The sequence below is a fragment of the Mustela lutreola genome, chromosome 1, assembly GCF_030435805.1.
Source record: "Mustela lutreola isolate mMusLut2 chromosome 1, mMusLut2.pri, whole genome shotgun sequence".
NCBI classification, from domain to species: Eukaryota; Metazoa; Chordata; class Mammalia; order Carnivora; family Mustelidae; genus Mustela; species Mustela lutreola.
Genome location: NC_081290.1, coordinates 155284526 through 155311445, shown reverse-complemented (window position 1 = coordinate 155311445; position 26920 = coordinate 155284526). Strand labels below are relative to the sequence as shown.

Sequence of the window (26920 nt, the reverse complement as noted above, 5' to 3'; positions counted from 1 at the left end):
CCTGAGACCTTTCTTGTTTCTTGAGAAAGGCTTGTACCGCTATATATTTTCCTCTCAGGACTGCCTTTGTTGTGTCCCACAGATTTTGAATCGTTGTATTTTCATTATCATTTGTTTCCATGATTTTTTTCAATTCTTCTTTAATTTCCCGGTTGACCCATTCATTCTTTAGAAGGATGCTGTTTAGTCTCCATGTATTTGGGTTCTTTCCAAACTTCCTTTTGTGGTTGAGTTCTAGCTTTAGAGCATTGTGGTCTGAAAATATGCAGGGAATGATCCCAATCTTTTGATACCGGTTGAGTCCTGATTTAGGACCGAGGATGTGATCTATTCTGGAGAATGTTCCATGTGCACTAGAGAAGAATGTGTATTCTGTTGCTTTGGGATGAAATGTTCTGAATATATCTGTGATGTCCATCTGGTCCAGTGTATCATTTAAGGCCTTTATTTCCTTGCTGATCTTTTGCTTGGATGACCTGTCCATTTCAGTGAGGGGAGTGTTAAAGTCCTCTATTATTATTGTATTATTGTTGATGTGTTTCTTTGATTTTGTTATTAATTGGTTTATATAGATGGCTGCTCCCACGTTGGGGGCATAGATATTTAAAATTGTTAAATCTTCTTGTTGGACAGACCCTTTGAGTATGATATAGTGTCCTTCCTCATCTCTTATTATAGTCTTTGGCTTAAAATCTAATTGATCTGATATAAGGATTGCCACTCCTGCTTTCTTCTGATGACCATTAGCATGGTAAATTCTTTTCCACCCCCTCACTTTAAATCTGGAGGTGTCTTCGGGCTTAAAATGAGTTTCTCGGAGGCAACATATAGATGGGTTTTGTTTTTTTTATCCATTCATGATACCCTGTGTCTTTTGACAGGGCTATTTAGCCCATTAACATTCAGGGTAACTATTGAGAGATATGAATCTAGTGCCATTGTATTGCCTGTAAGGTGACTGTTACTGTATATGGTCTCTGTTCCTTTCTGATCTACCACTTGTAGGCTCTCTCTTTGCTTAGAGGACCCCTTTCAATATTTCCTGTAGAGCTGGTTTGGTATTTGCAAATTCTTTCAGTTTTTGTTTGTCCTTGAAGCTTTTAATCTCTCCTTCTATTTTCAATGATAGCCTAGCTGGATATACTATTCTTAGCTGCCTGTTTTTCTCATTTAGTGCTCTGAAAATATCATGCCAGCTCTTTCTGCCCTGCCAGGTCTCTGTCGATAAGTCAGCTGCCAATCTAATATTTTTACCATTGTATGTTACAGACTTCTTTTCCCGGGCTGCTTTCAGGATTTTCTCTTTGTCACTGAGACTTGTAAATTTTACTATTAGGTGACTGGGTGTGGGCCTATTCTTATTGATTTTGAGGGGCGTCCTCTGAACCTCCTGAATTTTGATGCTCGTTCCCTTTGCCATATTGGGGAAATTCTCCCCAATAATTCTCTCCAGTATACCTTCTGCTCCCCTCTCTCTTTCTTCTTCTTCTGGAATCCCAATTATTCTAATGTTGTTTCATCTTATGGTGTTACTTATCTCTTGAATTCTCCCCTCGTGGTCCAGTAGCTGTTTGTCCCACTTTTGCTCAGCTTCTTTATTCTCTGTCATTTGGTCTTCTATATCACTAATTCTTTCTTCTGCCTCATTTATCCTAGCAGTGAGAGCCTCCATTTTTGATTGCACCTCATTAATAGCTTTTTTGATTTCAACTTGTTTAGATTTTAGTTCTTTTATTTCTCCAGAAAGGGCTTTTATATCTCTCGAGAGGGTTTCTCTAATATCTTCCATGCCTTTTTCAAGCCCGGCTAGAACCTTGAGAATTGTCATTCTGAACTCTAGATCTGACATATTACCGATGTCTGTATTGATTAGGTCCCTAGCCTTTGGTACTGCCTCTTGTTCTTTTTTTTTGTGTTGAATTTTTCCATCTTGTCATTTTGTCCAGATAAGAGTAAATGAAGGGGCAAGTAAAATACTAAAAGGGTGGCAACAACCCTAGGAAAATATGCTTTAACCAAATTAGAAGAGATCCAAAATCGTGAGTGGGGAGAAAGGGGATCAACAGAGGTTCTAAAAGGAAGAAAGAAAAAAAAAAAGAAAAAAGAAAAAAAAAAAGAAAAGAATTAAAAAAAGAAAACACCTAAGAAAAAAATGTAAAAAAGAAAAATTATATATATTAGATAAACTAGTAAAAAATCGTTAATAAATAAAAAGATAACAGTTTAAAAAAAAATTTTACCCGAAGGCGAGAAGAAAAAAAAAAAAAAAAAAAGGAAAAAGAAAAAAATTAAATTAACTGCAAGACTAAAAAAAATCACAGGGAAAAAGCCATGAGTTCCGTGCTTGGCTTTCTCCTCCTCTGGAATTCTGCTGCTCTCCTTGGTATTGAAACCGCACTCCTTGGTAGGTGAACTTGGTCTCGGCTGGATTTCTTGTTGATCTTCTGGGGGAGGGGCCTGGTGTAGTGCTTCTCAAGTGTCTTTGCCCCAGGCGGAATTACACCGCCCTTACCCAGGGCCAGGGTGAGTAATCCGCTGGGGTTTGCTTTCAGGAGCTTTTGTTCCCTGAGCGCTTTCCGTAGATTTCTGGAGGACGTGAATACAAATGGCGGCCTCCTGGTCTCCGGCCGGAGGAGCCGAGAGCCCAGGGCCCCACTCCTCAGTGCGCCCTCAGAGAACAGCGCCCAGTTACTCCCATCTGCCTGACCTCCGGCCGCGCTCCGAGCTCACCGAGCCTGCGACCGGTTCAAGGTCACCCCAAGCTGCAAGCTTACTGTCAGCTCTGTCTCTGTAGCCGGCTTTCCCGTTCCAATACCCACAAGCTCTGCGACACTCAGACACCCCCGATCCTTCTATGACCCTGCGGGACCTGAGGCCACGCTGACCCCGCGTGGGCTTCGCCCTGGTTTAGCCTCTGGAGCGATGTCCCTCAGCGGAACAGACTTTTAAAAGTCCTGATTTTGTGGGCGGTTGCTCCGCCCCTTGCCGGGAGCTGGCCCCTCCCCCCGGGGTCTATCTTCCCGTCGCTTTGGATTCACTTCTCCGCCGGTCCTACCTTTCAGAAAGTGGTTGTTTTTCTGTTTCCAGAATTGCTGTTCTTCTCTTCGATCTGCCGATGGATTTTCAGGTGTTTGCAATCTTTAGATAAGCTATCTAGCTGATCTCCGGCTAGCTGAATCAGTCTCAGCCTGCTACTTCTCCGCCATCTTGACTCCTCCCTCAAGAGACTGTCTTCTTTACACTGTGTATTTTTCCTGCTTTGTTGAGGATTAGTTGACCATAAAGTTGAGGCCCATATCTGGGTTCTTTACTCTGTTCCACTGGTCTATGTGTCTGTTTTTGTGCTAGTACCATGCTGTCTTGGTGATTAGTTTGTAAAGGTCTTTAGGTTTGAAGGTTCCTGCAGACATCAAGGGTTTTGATTTATATCCACTCAGCCACTCTATGTCCTTTCATTGCAGAATACAGCCCATTTTCTTGTGTGTCTTTTTCTTTCAATGAAATGTTGATTCCTTTCTCATTTTCTTTCGTGTGTTTACTATCAAATTTTTTTCTCTGTGGTTTACTATGAGTTTTTTGTTTTGTTTTGTTTTTATTTTTCTGGAAGCCTTCCAGTTTCCTAGTGTAGCTTTCTCCCCCCCCCCCCCACTTCATTTGTGTAACAATTTAATTAGAATTTTAAGCAGCTGTACTTTCTCTTTGAGCTTGCCCCTCACATTTAGATAAACTTAAGGGCTTTTTTTTTTCCTTCTAATTTTAATACTTCATTATTAATTAAACAAAATTTTGGAGAATATAATTCAGTCCAGGCATAAATAACATCAATCTCTGCCAGACATTTTTTAATTTTGTGGCTATCAGGCTGATTGTAGCAAGATATGGTTGCTGCTTTTCTTTAGGCTAATAATCTAGATAATTAATTAGGTGGCTAGTGGCATGTAAATATTAACACTATTCATATAATTCTATAGAAAGAACTGTATAGGAGGAAAAATGAGTTTTGAAAGGAACAGGGAAACTAATTATTATCATTATTTTGCAATTGATAATACAGGCTTTCAAATGACAACAGAAGATATTGCTGGAAATATTGTTTTCAGAGTCTATGAAATAGAGGTTTTTTAAATGAAAATAGTTGATGTTTTTTAGAGAATAACTTTATAAAAATTGTTATTTATTAAATGGAGTGGCTGTTATGTCTTTCACTCATACATTCAAAGGTAATATAGTAATCAGGGATATTCAAATTCATATTTGGCAATAACTACTAGAAAATACATAGTTTTGAAGAGAAAAAAGTTTTGTTGATTATAAAGCTTTAAAAACTAAGGGTTTTGATTAATAATTAATTATTTCTAGATAAAAGAGTCACCTTAATGTATTAAACATGAAAGTGTACTTTATTAAGGTTTATTTTTATTTACAAAAATAATTGTTACTTTCTATTTTATTTATATATCCATCTATCATTTGCACATTCTGTGTTTATAGACAACATTGACTTAATAGCTTTGAAAGGGAAAATCTACAGGATTGCAAGGTTTTAAAGTCCAAATTTTTAAAAGGATGTTTGTATTATACATCAGGGTCATTGAGATAAAACCTGATCCATTTTGAATTAATTTTCAATCTTATGTCATCATAGGTCATTGGGATTTCCCTTCCTCTAGAGTGAGACTCACTCAAGTACTTGAGACTCACTCAAGTACGTTGAATCATGATAATAACCATTCATAAGGCTGTTCCTCTGAACTGAATTTTGACCTTCCAATTCATATGTTGAAACCCTAATGCCAAATGTGATGATACATGGAGATAAGGCCTTGGGAGGTAATTAGGTTTGGATGAGTTCTTGAGGGTGGGACCTGTAAACATACAGTGAGAACATGGTCCTCTGCAAACCAGGAAGAAAGTTCTGACCATGTTGATCATGTAGGCACTTTGATCCTGGACTTCCTAGTCTCTGAATTGTAAGAAATTGTTTCTCCTATTTGACTTACCCAGGCTATGGTATTTTGCTATAACAGCCTGAGCTAAGACAGATTTTGGTACTGAGGAGTTAGGGGTGATTAAAATCTACCCAAAAATGTGGAAGTAGCTTTGGTGCTGGGTAATGATTAAAAGTCTGGAAGAATTTTGAAATCCCTGCTAGAAATATGGACATTAAGAGAGATACTGGTGAGAACTCAAAATAAGTAAGTAAATAAATAAATAGCATTAAAGAAAAAGTTTACAACCCCTTTGAGAATTTATAAATAATCATGTGCAGTGTGTTGATTAGAAATATAGTTGTAAATGTTAAAGGCCCTTCTGGTGAGGTCTCAGAAAGAAGTAGAAACATGTTATTAAAAACTGTAGGAATGGCAATTTTGTTATAAAGTAGCGAAGAACTCAGCTGGATTATCTGTGTGCTTTGGTGTTTTGTGGAAGGTGAAATTTGCAAGGGATGAAATTAGATATTCTAGAGTTTAAGCATTTCTAAGCATTGAAGTAGTGACTTGGTTTCTCTTGAAGGCCTATAGTAAAATAAGAGAAAATAGATTATTAAGGAAAGAAGAGATTGTTGAGCAAAAAGAAACTGGAATTGAAATATTTCAAAACTCCTCAGTCTGTACATATTGCAAAAATTTTGAGATAGCATTTTCAGAAAACACTAAGAACGTGGCTGGGTTATCACTTGATAAACAGATTAGGAGATTATAGAAGCAGAAAAATTACGAGTTGAACTGAAGGGAATTGAGAAAAGAAAAAAATAAAGGAAGGCTGCAGGATGTTCTAGATTCTGCAGGACCAAACGATAGACCTATTTGACTGTGAACATTTTTCTTCCTTTCTTTGAACATATGCTTTCTTCTCCACTTGCTGATGGCTGCCTTTTGACTGTGTCCTCACATGGAATTTTATGTGTGTACATTCCTGCTTTTCTGTATGCCTTATTTTGTTTTCTTTTTATAAGCACAGCAGTCATATTTTATTAGGACTCACACTAAGGGCCTAATTTTAACTTAATTAACTCTTTCAAAGTTTTTTTAAAAATTTAATTCCATTATAGGTAACATATAGCGTTATATTAGTTTCAGGTTACAATATAGTGATTTAATAATTCCATATATTACCCAGTGCTCATCAAGATAAGTGTAATCTCAATCCCTTTCTGTTTCATTCATCTTCCCACCCACCTCCCCTCTAGAGTCAGGGAAAGACAAATACCATTTGATTTTACTCATATGCGGAATTTAGAAGCCAAACAATTGAACAAAGGAAAAAAAAAAGAGAGAGAGAGAGAGAGACAATCCAAAATACAGACTCTTAATTAACTCTTTAAAAGATAAATTTTTAAATATAGTCACATTCTAAGTTACCAAGGGTTAGAATATCGGCATCTTAATTTTGAAAAGCCAAATTTCAATTTATAACATATTCCTTTAATTTCCTTTAATTTTTAAACAGAAATAGTTTATGGGAAAAATAGTATCTGGTATTTAATCAATAAATAACATATTGCATCCCAATTCCATCTGATGGTCTGTTAATTAAATCCCAAAAAATAGTTGAAGAGGAAAAAAAAATAAGGTCAAATCATGTTAAACTGGTATTTGTTATTTTTCTCCAAACAAGTTTTTCATTTTGTTTCTGTCTTGAAAATATCATACCTAACAAGATTATTATAGTTTTCAAAATATATTTGAAACAATGATATAAGTACAATGTATGTATTTCCCAAATTATCATGATTTTGTTATATGTGATTTATATACACATTTGTTTGCTATAAAGCATCTAAAAAAACTCCACATATCATTTTACAACTGAGTCTCTGAAAAAGTATATATTCTTATACAACAGCAAAACCGGTATTATTTCAAAGAAAATTATCAAGTGTTTCCTTGATATGAACTAACATTCAAGATTTTCTGATGTCACAAAAAAATAAACCATCTGTTTATGTGAATCAGAATCCATGAAGGTCCATGTATTACATTTGTATTAGATTGTATCTCTTAAGTTTCTTGTATTTTAGTTCTGTCTCCCATCCCCATTTCTAGTGCTGCTGTTGTTAATGCCATTAATTTATTGAGAAACCAATATAGTTGTCCCAGGGAATATACCACATTCTGCATGTATTGTTCATACTTTCAGGTACATTTGAAATTTTTCCTGTTCATCTGTTTTTCCATGTAAAATGAAATTTACTCCAAAGGTTTGATTACAGCCAGGCCCAGTCTTTTAGCAAAAGTACTTCATAGATAGTCCTGTGTACTTCATATTATATCATGAAACATACACACACACACACACACACAGACTGGTTGTCTCACTTTTTTGAGATACTAAAATGTATCAATGGATTCAGGTGGCAACAGCTCCTGCTTTTCCAGCTGTAGAATGTTCCAATAATTTTTCATGTCATGTTACCAATGATTGATGACTGACTTAATTATTAACACTAACTTGTTTTGTACTGTATGTATTTCTATTTTACAACACCATATCCAGAGACAGCAAAAGCTGATAACTTCAAATAGAAACTTTACATATGAAATTAAGTAATCAGTATGTATGAAAAAATGTTTACACTTCTTACTGAATTTTTAATTCTGTTATTTTAAAGTTTATTTTTCCACCCTTTCATCTACCATACAGAGGATTTGCCTATAAAATTTTCTACTAAAAATATAATCTAAAATGCAATAACCAATTTATATAGAGGAAAACATATTGAGCACTATATCGTTCTTTTTGTTTTAAAGATTTTACTTATTTATTTGAGAGAGAAACAGAAAACATAAGGAGGGGGAGGGTCAGAGGGAAAGGGATAAGCAGATCTCCCACTGAATCAGGAGCCAGACTTGGGGCTCCATCCCCAGACCCCGAGATCAAGATCTGAGCTGAACTCAGACTCTTAATTAACCACCAAAGCACCCCATATCATTTTTCCCCCAAAGATTTATTTATTTGAGAGAGAGAGAGAGAAAGCATGAACAGGAAAGGCAGAGGGAGAGAGAATCCCAAGCAGACCCCGTGCTGAACAGGCAGGCCCACTCAGAGCTGGATCTCAGGACCAGAGGTGAAACCAAGAGTCAGATGCTAAAGTCAGACTGTATCAACCAGGCATCTAAAATATATATATATATATATATATATATATATATATATATATATATATATATATCCCACATCGGGCTCTCTGCTCAGTGGGGAGCCTGCTTCCTCCTCTCTCTCTGCCTGCCTCTCTGTCTACTTGTGATCTCTGTCTGTCAAATAAATAAATAAAATCCTTTAAAAAAAAAGACTGATGATTCACAGACCTATACAGACCTGTACCCCTGAAGGAAATAATACATTAATAACACAGAATATATATATATATATATATATATATATATATATATATATATGTGTGTGTCTGTGTGTGTATACATATATATATATATATATATTTCCCAGTGTCCGTGGGGGAAATAACCCCCAGTGTCTGTGGGGGTGACAGAGGGGAGAATGGAGAAAAAGGGAGAGTAGAAAGGGGCAGTAAGCTGAAGTATAAACTGATTCTAAGTGCGAAGTTATAGAACCTAAAACCTTGTTCCCCATCTTGCCCAGCTGCCAGGAAGCTCAAAGCCACTTTTTACATTCAGCAGCAATGGACTTGTTCAGCCTAGTTTTGAGGTTTCATCCAGGTAGTGCCAGGGTAGATGTCAGGAGCTAAGCTGCCCCAAGCACCCCCTAAGAGCATCAGATAGAACAGTGGGCATGAATCAGGGTCTCTCGGTAGACCAGACACCAGCATTGAGTGGCAGGTGGTAGGGCTGAGCAGATGCCCACAAAAAAAAAAAAAAAAAAAAAAAAAAAAAATTGATCCCAGGATCCTGGAACCATGACCCAAGCCAAAGGCAGAGGCTTTAACCCGCTGAGCCACCCAGGCCCCCCTGTAAATCATCAGTCTTACATAATTCATAGCACTCACCATAGCACATACCCTCCCCAAAGTCCATAACCCAGTCAACTTATTCCTCTCCCCCTACCCCCTAGCAAACCTCTGTTTCCTGAGATTGAGTCTGTTATGATTTGCATATATTTTTAAAGGTTCTACTTATTTATTTGAGAGAGAGCAGGAGCAAGTTTGGGAGAAGGACAGAAGGAGAAGCTGACCCATGCTGAGCAGGGAGCCTGGGCCCATCCCAGTACCCTGAGATCATGACCTGAGCTGAAGGCAGGCACTTAACCCACTGAGCCACCCAGGTGCCCTCTATCATTCTTAATAGAAGAATGTCACAATGACACTTGGAGGGAGAAATGTTCTAGTGAAAGATGAATCTAGTGATGTCTTTATAGAATGGACAAGATTTTTTTTAAATGTGATTTGACTTTTCAGGGGTGTCATAATACTTTGAATCAAAATACTTCATGATAAGTGAATCAAAACAAAACTGGTTGGGGCATATAATTTATTTGAAACCCAGTGATAATTGTTTCTCTAATTATTGTTTTATTTCTTATTCTAAAATAGTTTAGGTCGGGCGCCTGGGTGGCTCAGTGGGTTAAGCCGCTGCCTTCGGCTCGGGTCGTGATCTCAGGGTCCTGGGATCGAGTCCCGCATCGGGCTCTCTGCTCAGCAGGGAGCCTGCTTCCTCCTCTCTCTCTCTCTCTCTGCTTGAGTCTCTGCCTACTTGTGATCTCTCTCTGTCAAATAAATAAATAAAATCTTTAAAAAAAAATAAAATAGTTTAGGTATTTTTTTCCTTTGGCATGTCTGCTTTAAATATAGAATATATTTAATGTAATGATAATAAATAGGAATAATTTAAATATTTCTGTACAAGTCAAATTAGTTTTTAAAATTCTAGATTGTTATAGAATTCTTCTCATTTTCAGTAATGAGCATGAAATGTTCCCAAGTGCATTAGAGTCATAAGATAAGCAATAGAACTAATGTGAGTTGTTATTATACTTTAGATTTGCTTTATTTACACTGATTACCTATGTTTAGTTTTTTTTTTTTTTTTAAGATTTTATTTATTTATTTGACAGAGAGAGATCACAAGTAGGCAGAGAGGCAGGCAGAGAGAGAGAGAGGAGGAAGCAGACTTCCTGCCGAGCAGAGAGCCCGATGCGGAACTCGATCCCAGGACCCTGAGATCACGACCCGAGCCGAAGGCAGCGGCTTAACCCACCGAGCCACCCAGGCGCCCCTGTATGTGTAGTTTTATATCAGTTTAAGTCATGAGTCCATACAAGAAGGAAACTTAAAGCAGAATATATAAATAGCTTTGAAAAAAATAAAATACAAAAACTTTCAAAATTGACCTTTGTAGTGATAAAAAGAAATATATTAGCAGCAGTAGACCCACTATGACATTGTGATCACTTCCTTGTAATGAATCATTAAATAAATGTGCATTATAAATTTCTCATGCCTCGGGGGGAAATATGTGAGACTTCTTATACCTTATAATTACAAATAACTTACTAGTTCCTTGAATTTTATGAAACTCATTTCCTAATTTGAAGCTCAAAGGTCCTTCTCCCTCACTGTTGCTATTGGTATTTTGGGATACAAGGGATAATTCTAGGGAAAAAAGGAGGGGCGCGGAAAGTAGCTGCACCCTGGAAAATTCAATGGCCACAAAGACTTTCCCATCACGTGAAAAGACTTGTCACTGGAAAAATTACCCTCCTTATTTTCTAGCACTTAACTTACAAAAATTATCATTAGCATCTTTATCTCTTTCAACATCATCATCATTGTCTTTTTTACTATCATTGTATATTTTATTATTTTTTTAAAATTCGTTTAAAGATTTTATTTATCTGAAAGAGAGAGAAAATGAGCAGGGGTAGGGGCAGGAGGAGAGAGAGAGCCAGACTCCTGGTTGAGCAGGGAGCCCGGCTTCACCCCAGGACCCGACATCATAACCGGAGGGGAAGGCAGATGCTCAACTGACTGACCCACTCAGATGCCCCACTACCATTGTATTATATTTTAAAGAAAACCACACAACTAAAAGCAAAATAAAAAAAACAACTTCCATATAGGATGTCAAAATTCTACTTCTCAACTGAATTCAAATTAAACATTAATTGAGAATGATTTCCATCTTAATAATAATGAATCTTCCAGCCCCTGAATATAGAATGTCTATTTCTTTAAGTCTTCTTCCATTTCCCTCAGGAAAGCTTTGTATTTTTCAGTGTACAAATCTTGCACTTTATTTTGTTTTGCTGTTTTTGTTAAATTTCTTTCTAAGTATTATGATTTTTAGGCTACTATTGCTTGAAGCATGTTCTTAATATAAATTTTTGACTGTTCATTGATTGTACATAGAAATGTATTTGATTTTCTTTACTATTGATCTTGTATCCCATGGCCTTTCTGTACTTATTTTAAGTTTTTAATATGTTTCTTAGTACTTTTGATGTGCAGGATCACACCATTTGTACAGTTTTACTTAATCCTTTTCAAACTAGATGCCTTTAATTTCCCTTTTTTGCTTGACTGTACTATGTTGCATTATGTTAAATTGCTTCTATATATTAAGTACACTTTTTTCCCTGAAAGTAACATGGGGAGAAGTTCTAAGTTTGTGCTTTTTCATTTTTCTCTATATTTCTCAAGTTTTCATTGCATAATCAATGAATTATAATTTTTTACAAAATTTACTTTAATCCACATTTTTTAAAGAAACTTTTTATTTATTTATTTGAGAGAGAGAGAGATTGAGTGAGCAAGAGACAAAGAGGACCAGCAGGGAGCAGGAAAGGGCAGAGGGAGAGGGGAAGCAGACTCCTTGATGAGCAGGGAGCCTCAGTAGGACTCTATCCCAAGACCCTGGGATCATGACCTGCGCCAAAGGCAGATGCTTAACTGACTGAACCACCCATGTGCCCCACTTTTATCTATACTCTTGATAATTTTTCAATTATTTCATTTGAAATTACTCCAGATCTGTATACCAGAAAGAAAATAACAATGTTGTTGAAAAAAAGAAGTGCTTTATATGGTATAAATCAATTTATGCTATATGTATACAAGTAAAAAAGTTTATATATATATATATATATATATATGCATATAAACACACATATATAACTAAATGATAACAAATAACTTGTTATTTTGCATATATAAATTCAATCCATTTATTCTCTCTTTTGTTTCAGAATTTACATTCTTGTTCTTAGCATAATTATGTACACAATTAAAGGAAGAATTGCACCATTAAAAAAAAAAAATCACATGTTGAGGTCCAAACCCCAAGTACCTTACAATGTGACTGCATTTGGAAATCCTTTAAAGAGATAATTAAGTTAAAAAGAGATCATTAAGGTGTACTTTAATCCAGTATGAGTGGTATTCTTCTAAGAAGGGGAAATTTAGGGACACCTTGGTGATTCAGTCAGTTAAGCATCTGCCTTCAGCTCCAGTCATGATATCAGGGTTCTGAGATTGAGTCCCATGCTGGGCTTCCTGTTCAACATGGAGTCTGCTTCTTCCTCTGCACTTCCCTCCTGCTCATGATCTCTCTCTTTCTCTCAAATAAATAAATAAATAAACAATCTTATTTAAAAAAAAAAAAAAAAAAAAAGCCGGGGGGAAATTTGACACAGACGTTTACAGAGTGAACATAATCTGAAGATTTAGGGAAAAGAAAGCTTAACAGTGGCTTGGGAAAGAAATGGTCCAGAACCTTCTCTCATGTCCCTTAGCAGAATCAATTCTGCCAACACCTTGATCTCAGAATTTTAGCCTCCAGAACTGTGAGAAAATAAATTTCAGTGGTTTAAGCTATCCAGTGTGTAGCTCTTTAACATGGCAGACCTGGCAGAATCATACATACTTGAATCCCAACAAAGTATTATACACCTTTTTGAAAAGAATTATATTTTTGTTGTATTTATGTATTTAGTAACTAGGACAGTGATAGTCATTTGGTCTTTAGTTGAAAATCATCAAGTGTCAGAGAAGATATCTTCTGCTCCCCTAATTCTGGGTGCTCCAATTGATGCATAGAAACTATTGTCATAGGGGCAACTGGGTGGCTCAGTCAGCCGAGCATTTGCTTTCAGCTCAGGTCATGGTCCCAGGTTCCAGGTTCTGGCGTGGGGCTCCCTGCTTGGCAGGGAGCCTGCTTCTCCTCCCTCACTTGTGCTCTCTAGCTCTCTCTCTCTCTCTGTCAAATGAATAAATAAAATCTTTAAAGAAAAGAAATTTAGAAACTATTGCCCTATCTCTAAGAAAAGTTCTATAATTGTACCAGTTTTCTTATATATTAGACCTATATGTTCTTATACTTATCTATATAGTATACATTATATATACTACACAGGTACTATATACATATACTGACTCCCTCAGATCAGAATTAAAGAACCACAGAGTATCAAGGCAACCTCTCCATCTTTTATTCTTCCTTTGAGATAAGCCTTTAGGCTTTATACTATGATTTTCTTGGGAAGATAGGCAGTTTTCAGACTTTTTGACAGTCATTTCTTGTCCAGGACATAGAATCTATTAATCAATTATAATAAAACTGTGCTTTATAACTTGAACTTCTTAATTCATTACAATTAATTAAGTAATTAACAAGATAAATAGACATGTAAATGTTAGGTATGACTCAGTCCAGCTCAGAACATTCATATCTACAGGCAGTTGTTTTTGTAAGATATTTTGCGCGGGATAATAGTTCTGGGAAAAGGATACATGAATCAAAATAAATAAAAATCATGGTCTTTTACTTCAAGTAATATGTTAGTTTGAGAGATAAGGTTATAACTCTAAATAAGCTTACACTTAATTACTTAAATGAGATTTATGCAAATCTTGCTATATAAGAGAGGTTATGGTGTAAGAGACAATCACCAATGTGGTATCTAATAAAAGTTTCATAGCTTCTTTGAACTTACCACATTCTTTCCATTGTTCTCTCTTACCTGACAACCTTGCTTCAGAGCTTACTGAGAAATAGAATCCAACAACAACAACAAATTCCTCTTAGTACCACAGATAAATCAACAAATACAAAATTTGAGGGTTTCTTTACCCTAGCAAAAACTATTTTATTTCATTTGGTTTGATATTTCATTTTAAAACTCCATTTTAGAGGTGCCTGGGTGGCTTAGTCATTAAGCATCTGCCTTTGGCTCAGGTAATGATCCCAGGGTCCTGGGATGGAGCCCTTCATTGGGCTCCCTGCTCCGTAGGAAACCTGCTTCTCCTCCTCCCACTCCCCCTGCTTGGGTTCTCTCTCTCTCTCTCTCTCTGTGTGTGTGTGTGTGTGTGTGTCATATAAATAAATATTTTCTTTAAAAATAATTAAAACACCATTCTTTTGGTTTTGTTTCATATTGGTTAAATATGGACCCAATATATAAAATTCAATTGGTATGTACAAATATTTTCAAAGTTCCTAAATTAAAATACATAATACATATTTTCTCTTCAAATAGGTAAAACAACTTAAAATTTAGATATCCAATAGATAAGTAGAAACTTATCTATTGGATAAGTTTAAACCAACACTAAACAATAGAACTGTTCTAAACTATTTGCTGTTCAATAAAAACAAAATTAACACAAAGACTCATGTATTCTACCTGGGTAAAGGCTTAGAAAAATTAATATTAAAATGCATTAGAAAAAAAAAAAAACAAGGCCATTTGTTTAATAACATTGACTAAACTGATCATTATACTCTTTAATCTGACCTAGAATAAAAAACAGATCCAATTTTTTTTTCTCATAATAGTTGTGAGTGTTTTGTTACTTTAGTCTTCTGTCTAATATTCTGGTAACAAAATATTATCACACAGTCATTTATTTAAGTTAAAGAAAATTAAATGCTCATGTTCAAATTTGTTCCACTTGGGCGGTTTGACTGAAGTCAGAGAAGTAGAAAAAGATCAGTGAGCTGAATACTGCTGACCTAGACTACTAGAATAGAAGGTTTAATGGAAAGACACCAAGAAGGTGTGATACATACCCAGAGAAAACCTCTCTTCTGCTCCACATCTAGCTTCCAAGATTAGAGGAGTCATAAATAACTACTGTTCCTGTGGATAACCTCAGCCAGCTCTTCTTACTATCTTTTTCCAGCCTGAATTCTAAGGAATAAACTTAATGAAGATTTACATGGCTTAGGTTCTTTATTAATAATGAAATATCTTCCAGAATTTTTCTTTCATGAAAATTATATTCCATAGCGTGTAGTGAATATATATGTATATATACATATATGTATATATACATGTATCTCAAGCAAATTAAATAAAGGAAAGACACAGAAAACAAATAAAAATATTAGGGTTTTACTCATGCAAACATGTTTATCTCAGAAATCTCATCTAGTGATGTCCCTTTCTCCAGGCATTTTGTGAAATAAGCTATCTTCATATTAGAACTATAAATGCTTTCAGGTGATTCCAGCTCTCTTGAAATCTCAATGACCAAGAAAATGTTCAGCCTGGAAGTACCTTTCCCCATTAATATGAATCCATATAGGAAATATAAACATGAATATCAAATTCTTTTTTTTAAAGATTTTATTTATTTATTTGACAGAGATCACAAGTAGGTAGAGAGGCAAGCAGAGAGAGAAGAAGGGAAACAGGCTCCCTGCTGAGCAGAGAGACTGATGCGGGGCTTGATCCCAGGACTCTGGGATCACAACCTAAGCCGAAGGCAGAGGCTTAACCCACTGATAACCCACTTAACCCAGGCACCCCATCAAATTCTTTATTAAACAGGAGTAAAATCAAGAACCCTTGTTTTAGTGATATAAACTAATTTGAAAGTCAACCATAGTAAACAGAATGTAGGTCTTCAATCACAGACACCATGAGGAAGTGTTGGAAGTCAGGGAGTTATGAAGGCACTGTACAACAGAACTACATACATGCATTGAAATAACAGAAGGTTTGAAATATGTCATGAGTTTATCTGTTAGTCTGGAAACTCAGACACTCCAGTTCTCAGTTTGTCTGACACTTTTAAGCTTCACCTAGATGTCATGTTCTCTGTGTTATTGTCGTTGTTTCTTTGGATCCATCAGTAGTAGCTAGTTTGTTGTAAGGCAAAGCAGGTGTGAGCATCAGTTGAGTTCAGGTTGAGGATTTTGGCCAATTCAGTCGGTTGAATTGATGAAGTCTGGAATGAGGCTACTTAGGGAGAGGAGTAAAAGCCAGTAACTTACTGAAAAAATTACAGTATGAAATTTTAAAAAAGGTATTCAGTTAAAGTTTTTATGGTTTTGAGAAATAAGTTTAGATGAGAAAACAAATTGAGATTTGTGTAGGATTGGTTTGGAAGGTTTACTGAAGAGCAAGAAATAAAAGTCAAAAGCAATTAGTCAAATCATTCCTGAATTAGGGGTTTGGAATTATCATCAACAACGCAAGCAATAATGCTCTAACCTCTGAACCATATTGTGTATGGGGATTTAAAAATGGGAAGCTTCTAGATAGCTTCAAACTGTTGAGAGCCAAGTTTTAATAAAAGCATTATGTACCAGGAATTCTCCAGGAAAAAAGTGTGACTAGAAATAATATTATTGTTGGTTTTTGTGAAAGAGGGATCTAGAAATCACAGAATAGTCCAGATGAATTTCTTATGTTAGCCATTCTAATAGGTGTATAATGATAGCTCATGTAGGTTTGAATTAATATTTTTCTTCCAGCTAATTATGTTGGTGATATTTTTATGTTCTTATTATACATCTGTATATCCTCTTTGAAAAAATGTTTATTTATGCCTTTTAATCATTTTGTAATCAGATTGCTTATTTTACAATATTGACTTTAAGAATTCTTTATATATTATAAATACAATTTCTTTTTCAGATATGTAATTTAAAAATATTTTCTTCTAGTGTGTAATGTCTCTTTTCATCCTTAACTGAATTTTTGGCCTAGAATTGTATTTATTATTTATTTATTTACTTACTTACTTACTACTTCCTTATTTGATCCCAAGATCATGACCTAAGCCAAAATTAAGAGTCAGATGCTTAACTGACTGAGCCACCCAGGCAGGCACCCTGAAGAATTTGGCTTACATTTTGTTCTTAAAGTTTTATAGTTTTTCATTTAACATTTAAGTGTTTGATTAATTTTGAGATCTTTGTTTGTTTAAGATATGTTTTAGTTGAGGTTTATTTTATTTACTTATGGATGTTCAGTTGTTCTTTTTTTATTATTGTGACTTCTCTGCTGAGATTTTTCAATGTTTTTGTTTGTTTCCAGATATTTGTAACTGTTTATTGAAGCTCTTTTTATAATGACTGCTTTAAAATTCTGGTCAGATAATTTTAGCATATGATTTATCTCAATATTGGCATCGTTTGTCATTTCTCTTTCAAATCATGATTTACTATTGGTACGTATATTTTATAGTTTTCAGTGTACAAGTCTTTCATCTGTTGAAATTTATCCCTAAGTATTTTATTCCTTTTGTGCAACTATAAATGAGATTGTTTCCCTAATTTCCTTTCAGATTATTTATTGTCAGTGCATGGTAATGCAACTGATTTTCATGTTAACTTTGTGTTCTACACCTTTAATGAATTCCTATATTATTTTTAACAGCTTTTTTCTTAGAATTTTTAGGGTTTTCTGTATATAGGATCATGTTGGCTGCAAAGAGAAGACAATTTTATCCCTTCCTTCACAATTTGGATGCCTTTTATTTATTTATTTATTTTTCCTAGCCTAATTACTCTGGCTGGGACTTCCAATAGTATGTTGAACAGGGATAGTGAGAATGGGCATCCTTGCTTTTCTCCCAATCTTAGAGGAAAATCTTTCCTTTTTTCCAAATTGCATATAATGTTGGCTCTGGGACTTTCTTTATAGCCTTTATTATGCTGAGGTAATTACCCTCTATTCCTAGTTTTTTGAGAGTTTTTATCATGAAAGTATGGTGAATTTTGTCAAATATCTATTCTGGGTCTTTTTAGATGATCGTGACTTTATCCTTAATTATTTAAATTTGGTGTATCACTGTAATTGATTTTTATATGCTAACAACCCTTGTATCCCAGGGATGAATCCCTCTTGATCATGGTGCATAATTGTTTATAGTAGTCCCTATGATCCTTCATATTTCTGTAGTATCAGTTGTAACATCTTTTTCATTTTTTATTTTATTTATTTGAACCCTGTTTCTTTTTTTCTTGTTGGGTCAAACTTAAGGATTATCAACTTTGCCTATTTTTTTCAGAGAACAATCTCTTAGTTCAGTGATCTTTTCTATAGTCTTTTAAGTCTATAATTAATTCATTTATTTCTGCTCTGACTTTTGTTATTTCCCTCCTTCTATAAGCTTTCAGTTTTGTCTGTTCTTTTCCTAGTTCCTTGAGGTACATAATTAAGTTATTTGAGGTTTTCCTTATTTCTTGAGGTATCTATCACTATGAACTTTACTTCTATTGCAACTTTTCCTGCATCCCATAATATTTAGTATGTGTGTTTTCATTTTTATTTGTCTCAAGGTATTTTCTAGTTTATTTTCTTATTTCATTATTGACCCATGCTGTTTCAGAATATGTTTTAATTTTTCAACCCACTTGTGAATTTTCTGCTTTTCCTTCTGCTATTGATGTCTAGTTTTATTCCATTGTGATTACAAAATATACCTTAGTGTAATTTCAAAATTTTAAATTTGTTAAGGTTTTTTTTTGGTGACCAAATGTGTAATCTATTTCGGAGAAGTATCCATGGATACTTGAGAATAATGTGTATCCTGCTGCTATTGGGTAGAATATTCTGTATATGTCTCTTAGATAGATTTGGTTAGTGGTGCTATTTAAGTCCTTTATGTCCTTGTTGATATGTAGTCTAGAGGTTCTGTAAGTATTGAAAGTGGGGTATTGAAGTGTCCTACTATTATTATAACACTATTTTCCCCTTCTGTTCTGTGAATATTTACTTTAGATGCATATATATATATATATGTGTGTGTGTGTGTGTGTGTGTGTGTGTGTGTGTATGCATTTCTTATGTCAGTTTTGACTTAGATTCTCTTCTATCAGATACAAGTGTAGTCATTTTCTCTCTCTTTTGGTGACCATTTACATAGAATATCTTTATCCATGTTTACTTTTAGTTTGTGTTTTATTTTTTTAATTTAAAATGAGATTTTTTTCTACTCAGCATATATTGAGCCTTATATTTTTATTAACATATAATTTATTATTTGTTTCAGAGGTACATGTCTGTGATTCATCAGTCTTACACAATTCACAGAACTCAATATAGCACATACCCTCCCTAATGTCCATCACCCTGCCACCCTATCCTTCCCCTCTAGCAACCCTCATTTTATTTCCTGAGATTAAGAGTTTGGTTTGTCTCCCTCTGTGGTTTCATTCATTTTTCCCTCCCTTCCCCTTTGATCCTCTGTCTCATTTCTCAAGTTCATCATATCAGTGAGATCATGTGATAATTGTCTTTCTTTCACTTATTTCACTTAGCATAATACCCTCTAGCTCCATCCACATCATTGCAAATGGCAAGATTTTGGGGTTTTTCAATGGTTGCCTAATATTCGATTGTATAAATATACCACATCTTCTTTAACCATTCTTCTGTTGATGGACATTTAGGCTCCTTCCATAGTGTGGCTGTTATAGACATTGCTGCTATAAATATTGGAGTGCACGCGCCCCTTCGGATCACTACATTTGTATCTTTAGGGTAAATACCCAGTAGTGCAATTGCTGGATTATGGGTAGCTGTATTTTCAATTTTCAAGAAACTCCATAGTGTTTTACAGAGTGGCTGCACCAGCTTGCATTCCCACCAACAGTGTAGGAGGGCTCCCCATTCTCCACATTCTCACCAACACCTGTCATTTCCTTACTTGTTAATTTTAGCCATTTTGACTGGTGTAAGGTGGTATCTCACTGCGGTTTTGATTTGTATTTCCCTGATGCTGGCTGATGTTGAGCAATTTTTCATGTGTCTGTTGGTCATTTGGATGTCTTCTTTGTGGAAATGTCTGTTCATGTCTTCTGCCCATTTCTTGATTAGATTATTTGTTCTTTGGGTGTTGAGTTTGCTAAGTTCTTTGTAGAATTTGGATACTAGCCCTTTATCTGTTATGTCATTTGTATATATCTTTTCCTATTCTGTCGGTTGTCTTTTGGTTTTGTTAACTGTTTCCTCTGCTAAGCAAAGCTTTTGATCATGATGAAGTCCCAATAGTTCATTTTTGCCCTTGCTTCCCCTGCCTTTGGTGATGTTTCTAAGAAGTTGCTGCAGCTGAGGTCAATGAGATTGCCATTGAGCCTTATTTTTTAAATCCATTCAGTCATGAATAAATAAATAAATCCATTCAGTCACTTTGTGTCTTCTGATGAGGAGTTTAATTTTAAGTTATCAATAAGAACCAATTTAATATTGATATTTTGTTACTTTTCTATTAATCTTTCTTTTCTTTTCTTTTCTTTTTTTTTTGGTCTTTTCCTCTCATCTTCCATTGTGTTTTGTTGATTTTCTGTTTGCATATTTATGGTCATTGGTTCCTTTCTCTTTATTTGTCTGTAATTTCTATAATGTGTATGTTGAGGGGGGTTACCCTGGGGCTTATATAACATATCTTATAGTTAAGGTGGCCTATGTTAAGCTGATAATAACTTAAGCTCAATCACATACCAAAATTCTATACTTTATCTTTCCTTCAGCTTGCATTTTATCTTATTGCCACAGTTTACATCTATTCCTATGGTGTATCTTTTGACATGGTTTAGAGTTATAATTATTTTGAATACTTTTATCTCTTTTATACTAGAGTTAAAAGTGTTTTACTCACTACAGAGTAATATCATATTCATATATATGTATATTTATGAATATATGTATATATATTCATATATATATTATATATGGATATGAATGCATATATATTTTTGTCTTTCACTTCTTTACCCTCTCATGTTGCTATTTAGCATCCTTTTCTTTCCAACATGAAAAAGTCATTTTAGCATCTCTCATAAGGCAGTTTTAATAGTGATAAACTCCCTTAACTTTTGTTTGTCTGGGTGTATCTTTATGTCTCCTTTATTTTAAAAGACTATTCTCTCAAGTATAGTATTCTTCGCTGACAGGTTTTTTTTTTTTCCTTTAAACATTTTGACTACATCATTTCACTGCCTCCAGACCTGCAAAACTTCTGTTCAAAATTTCATGCATAGTCCTATGGTGATTCTTTTGAACGTGGCATATTGCTCTCTCTTGCCACTTTCAAAATTTTTTGTGTTGACCTTTTGTAATTTAATTATAGTAAGTCTTGGGATGGATTCCTTTGGTTCTTCTTATTTGAGATATTTTGGGCTTTGTGCATCTGGATGCCCATTTCATTCCTTAGCTTTGGGAGAGTTTTAGCCATTATTTCTTTGAATGAGTTTTCTGGTCCTTTCTCTTCTTATTTGGGTACTTCCACCACATATATCTTGGTCTTCTTGCTGGTGTTCTACAAGTTGTTTATTTTCTTCATTCTTTTCCAGTCTTTGTCTCTCTTTTGACTAAATAATTAGCCATGACCTGTAGGAGTACAGTGATCCTTTTTTTCTGCTTGATCTAGTCTGATGCCTTTTGTGGACTACCTGGTGTCATTGAGCCATGCTTAGACCTGGAGACAGGAGGAACAGAAGCCAGGATTTCTGTCTCTTTATGTCTCTTGGTGGAGAGGTGGGAGATACCAAGCTTTATAATGGAGACTCCTATTTCCTGCTTTCATTTCTGAGCTGAAATTGGGTCAGATTCTTGGGATTTTGTTGCTGCCTCTGAAGGCAGATCAGTTAACTAGTTACCTGGATATTGATGAGGATTAGGCTTGCCTTTCAGGGCTATTATACTCTCAAAGTAGGGGGATTAAACAGTCCACCAGTGCACTGACTATGGACTATGTTTTGCGTTGACCTATAAGTCTTTGAAGTTGCCACTCTGAATCACACATGTGTCTTGGCTCAAGAGCAGGTGCTGAAACACCTTTTGGACTTTTTATTGTGTGTGTGTGTGTGTGCGTGTTTCATTCTCTGTCATTCATTCAGAAAGAGCAAGCTGTTCTTGATTTTTTTGGTCTATGCTTGGGGTTCTATGTTAAAGACCTCCTCAGTACCCAGTTTGGTCTATATATGAGGAATTAAAGGAAAACTCAGTGAATTCACTTGGCTATCATTCCTCAAGCCTTGAGGTCTCTAGCCAATCTGCCCTTTGATTTTTAGCTTTCAGAGGTTGTTTATTTTTTATCATTGAATTATTTTGGGGGTACTTAGTTGAATTTAGAGGCAATATGCAAGGAAACTGAGTTTTTAGGATCTTGTTTGAGAAACTTAATTGGCCACAATTTTCAAACAATGTTCTGCATTGAAAATGTAATAAACACTTTTGAGTAACACTCCAAGGAACAATAAAAGTCAAGTTAATCATTTTTGTTATATAAAGAATTAAGATAGATATTATAGAAGATATTAACATTTGTGAAAGACACAATAATGCTCTTGAGTATTTCCAGTCTGAAAATCCAAGTAATGAGAATAAGGTAAGGAAGAAAAAAAGAAATTGAGATAAACATTTTTGCTCTTGGGTGGTGTATGGTAAGCACCATAAAGGAGATGACAGAATAACATCAGAGTGCTTAAAAAAAAAAAAGTATCTTATGTAATAAGTAATTTATCACTTGAGTTTGAAAAAAAGAAGAGGTATTATTACTTATGCTAACTTAACATGTGTAAATTGAAACAATCTCAGCAATATATGATCATTTTACCTTCAAGACCCTTTTGTTTTAACAACTTATTTTGGAAATGTTCATGATATGCATATTTATAGAGTAACACAATAAATCCTTATTTTCCCATCATTATTCCCAACCTTATTTTCCTTTCACAGTGTGTTCACACACTGAATTATTGTTATTATCAAGACAGTGTGTGTTCTGGTCAAAAGCACTAGGTTTACTAACTATAAATCTATGGCCAGTTTTCATTCTTTTACATACCCTCAGCCTCTCTCTGCTCTGTCAATATGCAAGAACAAATCTAGGAAGTTTCCTGAGTCATTCCTTGATCAAAACACTAACTACTTTTATTTTGTGCCTCTCTCTTTTTCTCCACCAGGCATAACCACTTTCATCTACATGCTTTACTTACAAGGCTGATATTATAATGGTTCAACTCTGCCAGAAGATAGATCCTCAATAATTAGCCCTGCACACTGACCAGCTCAGGCTAAGAAGCCAGAGCATCTATGACTATCAGTTTTGCCTGCCTTCTTCTCTGGACTAGTGTTTACATAGTGGTGATTTTATAATGACTATGATTAAAGCTCTGCTGGACATGAGGATCATGCTTCTGCTGTACTGGCTTGGGGTGTTTCTGTCCTTTTGTGGACACACTGAGGCTGACCACTCCCAATACAATAGTCGCCCAGAAGTGGTGATTCCTTTGAAGATACTTGGCACAGGCAGAGGCGTGAAGCCTTCAGACTGGCTCTCTTATAGCCTGCATTTTGGGGGCAGGAAACACATTGTCCACATAAAGGTCAAGAAGTATTTGCTGTCCAGGCACCTCCCAGTGTTCACCTACACAGATCAAGGTGCTCTCCTTGAGGACCAACCCTTTGTTCACCATGACTGCTACTATCACGGTTATGTGGAAGGGGACCCAGAATCCCTGGTTGCCCTCAGTTCCTGTTTTGGTGGCTTCCGAGGATTGTTACAGATAAATGACAGTGCTTATGAAATTAAGCCCATGACTTTTTCTACTAAATTTGAACATTTGATATATAAAATGGAGAGTGAGGAGTCTGAGTTTTCAGAAATGAACTCTGACTTTGTGCTAGAGGAAATTGTACCCCAACTGGAGTCTCAAGAGATTAATAATTTCACTCAGAAGCAAAGTGGTTATGGGAGCTGGTGGCGCCATTTTTTTATTGTTGAACTAGTAGTGGTGGTGGACCATACTCTATATCTTCATATAAAAAAGAATATTTCAAAGTATACTGAAGATCTATATACTATCATAAATATAGCAGATTCTATTTATGAGATATTGGGTATTAGATTGTTATTGTTTGGTATGGAGTTCTGGACTGAAAAAAACTACATTGACGTTAATGATACAAGTAGATCTCTGAGATATTTTTGCACTTGGAAAAATGGTAACCTTGCTCCCCGCCTGCCACATGATACTGCACATCTTTTTATGCATAAACCAGTAGGAGGAATGAGTGGTTTAGGTTATGTTAGAGGGATGTGTCAACCACTCCAGAGTTGTGCAATTGTTACTATGTTAAACAGATCCGTGAGCTTGGTTGGAATTGCAGTAGCTCATCATATTGGCCATAATTTGGGTATGTTTCATGATGGTCATTTTTGTACATGTGGACACTTTAGATGTATAATGCATACTTCAAACCCACCAATAACAACATTTAGCAATTGTAGTCTTTCTTATTTTTGGTTATATACTATACATGAAGCAAAATGTATGCTCTACGAGATATACACAAAGGATATATTTTCAAAGAAGCGTTGTGGGGATGGTATTGTTGAAGAAGAAGAGGAGTGTGACTGTGGACCTTTACAGAATTGTGCAAAAGATGCCTGTTGTCTATCAAACTGCACTATGACTTATGGGTCTGCTTGTGCTCACGGACTTTGTTGCAAAGATTGCCAGTTATTACCATCTGGAGAAATGTGTAGAAGAGAGGCCAATGAATGTGACCTTCCAGAGTGGTGTGATGGATCATCCCCTCAGTGCCCAGATGATGTGTATGTGAAGGATGGAATTCCTTGTAATAAAAGTGCCTATTGCTATGAGAGGAGATGTAATGACCGCAATGAACTGTGTAAGCAGATTTTTGGCCCGGAGGCAAAGAGTGCAAGTCAAAATTGCTACAAAAATATAAATACTCTTGGTGACCGCTTTGGTAACTGTGGTACCCACCAGTCTTCATATGTAAAATGTAATATCTCAGACATCCTGTGTGGGAGACTTCAGTGTACGAATGTGAGAGAAATTCCCCTTTTGAGGGATCATTCTACTGTGCATCAGTATCGCTTTAATGAGGTCACCTGCTGGGGTCTCGACTACCACTTTGGGATGCCCAAACCTGATATTGGTGAAGTACAAGATGGCACAAGGTGTGGTGAAGAACACCTCTGCATTGACAGGCAGTGTGTCCATATATCTCACTTGGATAGTAATTGCTCACCTGAGTTCTGCAACATGAGGGGCATTTGCAACAACAGACATCACTGCCACTGCAACTATATGTGGGACCCACCCAACTGCCTAGTAAGGGGCAATGGAGGTAGCGTTGATAGTGGCCCACCCCCTAAGAGAGAAAAGTTTAACAAAAGTTATGTGGTATGGTTCTCGCTTTTTTGGTTGTTTCTCTTATTATGTTGTCTTCTTTACTTTTGTCTGAAAAGAAAAAAGAAAGAGGAAAAAGTTCCAACTCAACCTGCAAAGCCAGAGCAAAAGGTGCCGAGTGCGGCTGCAAAGCCAGCGCAAAAGGCTCCGAGTGGGGCTGCAAAGCCAGCGCAAAAGGCGCCGAGTGGGGCTGCAAAGCCAGCGCAAAAGGCTCCGAGTGGGGGTGCAACGCCAGTGCAAAAGGCTCCGAGGGGGGGTGCAAAGCCACCTCAAAAGGCTCCAAGTGGGGCTGCAAAGCCAGCGCAAAAGGCTCCGAGTGGGGGTGCAACGCCAGTGCAAAAGTCTCCGAGTGGGGCTGCAAAGCCACCTCAAAAGGCGCCGAGTGGGGCTGCAAAGCCAGCGCAAAAGGCTCCAAGTGGGACTGAAAAGACACCTCAAAAGGCTCCAAAGTCTCCGAGTCAGACTGCAAAACCACAGCAAAATGTTCAGAGTCAATCCAGCATATCAGTTCGCCAGAGTCAAAGTGGGAAACAAAAGTCATCAAGCATGAAAAGTGCACCTAAATAATCATGCATTAAAAAAAGGGAATCCCTGGAATATTTCTTACTCTTCATTATATTAAGAAATTAGAAGACTAATTTTTCCTAAAATTTGGGTTTTTAAAAAATATTTTCTGGGAGAAAACATGGCACATGGATTGTGTACAGTTTTTTAAGTTATTGCTTCTCAGCTTCAAATCCCCTTCCTATTTTATACACTGCATTGCTTGGGCCACATTCCTGCTGTACCAGGCCACTTCCCATAGAGATCTGCAACAGGGAGAATGAGTGAGAGTTTGGAAATCTGGGAATCTTATTTGTTTTCCATGTGTCAATATCACCTCAATAAGGTTTTACACCAGCAGCTATACTTAGTTCATATATATATATGTATACTATTGTATATAATATATTATTATATGTAATATGTATTATATATATATTTTTTACTAAAACATTTGTTTGTGTATATATATTTAAATATATTTTAATTTTCTCCAGTTCAACTTCATTGTCAGCCTGAGAGATACCAGCATAGCTGTCTGGTGTGTCATCCTCAGAGTATATACTAATATCCAAAATCTTTACCAGCTCAGCAGAACCTACCCTCAGAGTTCTGAGTGTCAGATCCATGCAGTTAGCTCTACAGTATTTTAGATTTAAATAACCTCTAAGCTTTTCCCTTTGCTCCTCAATTCTTTGAATGAAATTAGTTAATATTTCATGGCCACTTGTCAGTTAGTAGGACAATGTCTCCCTTAACTTGTTCTGTTCTTCCATATATGTTTACCCAATTCTGTCCCTCTAAAATCATTGATGCGGTTTTACTTTTTCTGACCAATTCTTGACTGTGACGGTACTAATCTTGGTATAATGAGGGAAATGAAAGTGAGGAAGTGTCAGAAAATTTTGTTTGAGATTTTCTTTACCACTGACCTTTACCACCTTGATTAAATTATTTAAATTGTTTATTGCAATTTTCCAACCAAAAAAAGACAGGATAAGATG

General features: G+C 35.9%; 1 protein-coding gene across 1 annotated transcript in view; it reads left to right on the top strand.

Moving 5' to 3' along the window:
* ADAM29 (ADAM metallopeptidase domain 29) overlaps positions 1-25958 on the top strand; it is a 43541-nt gene extending 17583 nt beyond the window's left edge. The window contains exon 2 of the mRNA XM_059155536.1: positions 23115-25958. Coding sequence (XP_059011519.1) covers positions 23307-25940 — 2634 coding nt within the window. The 5' untranslated portion in view covers positions 23115-23306 and the 3' untranslated portion in view covers positions 25941-25958. The remainder of the gene's footprint in view (positions 1-23114) is intronic.
* The last annotated feature ends 962 nt before the right edge of the window (positions 25959-26920 follow it).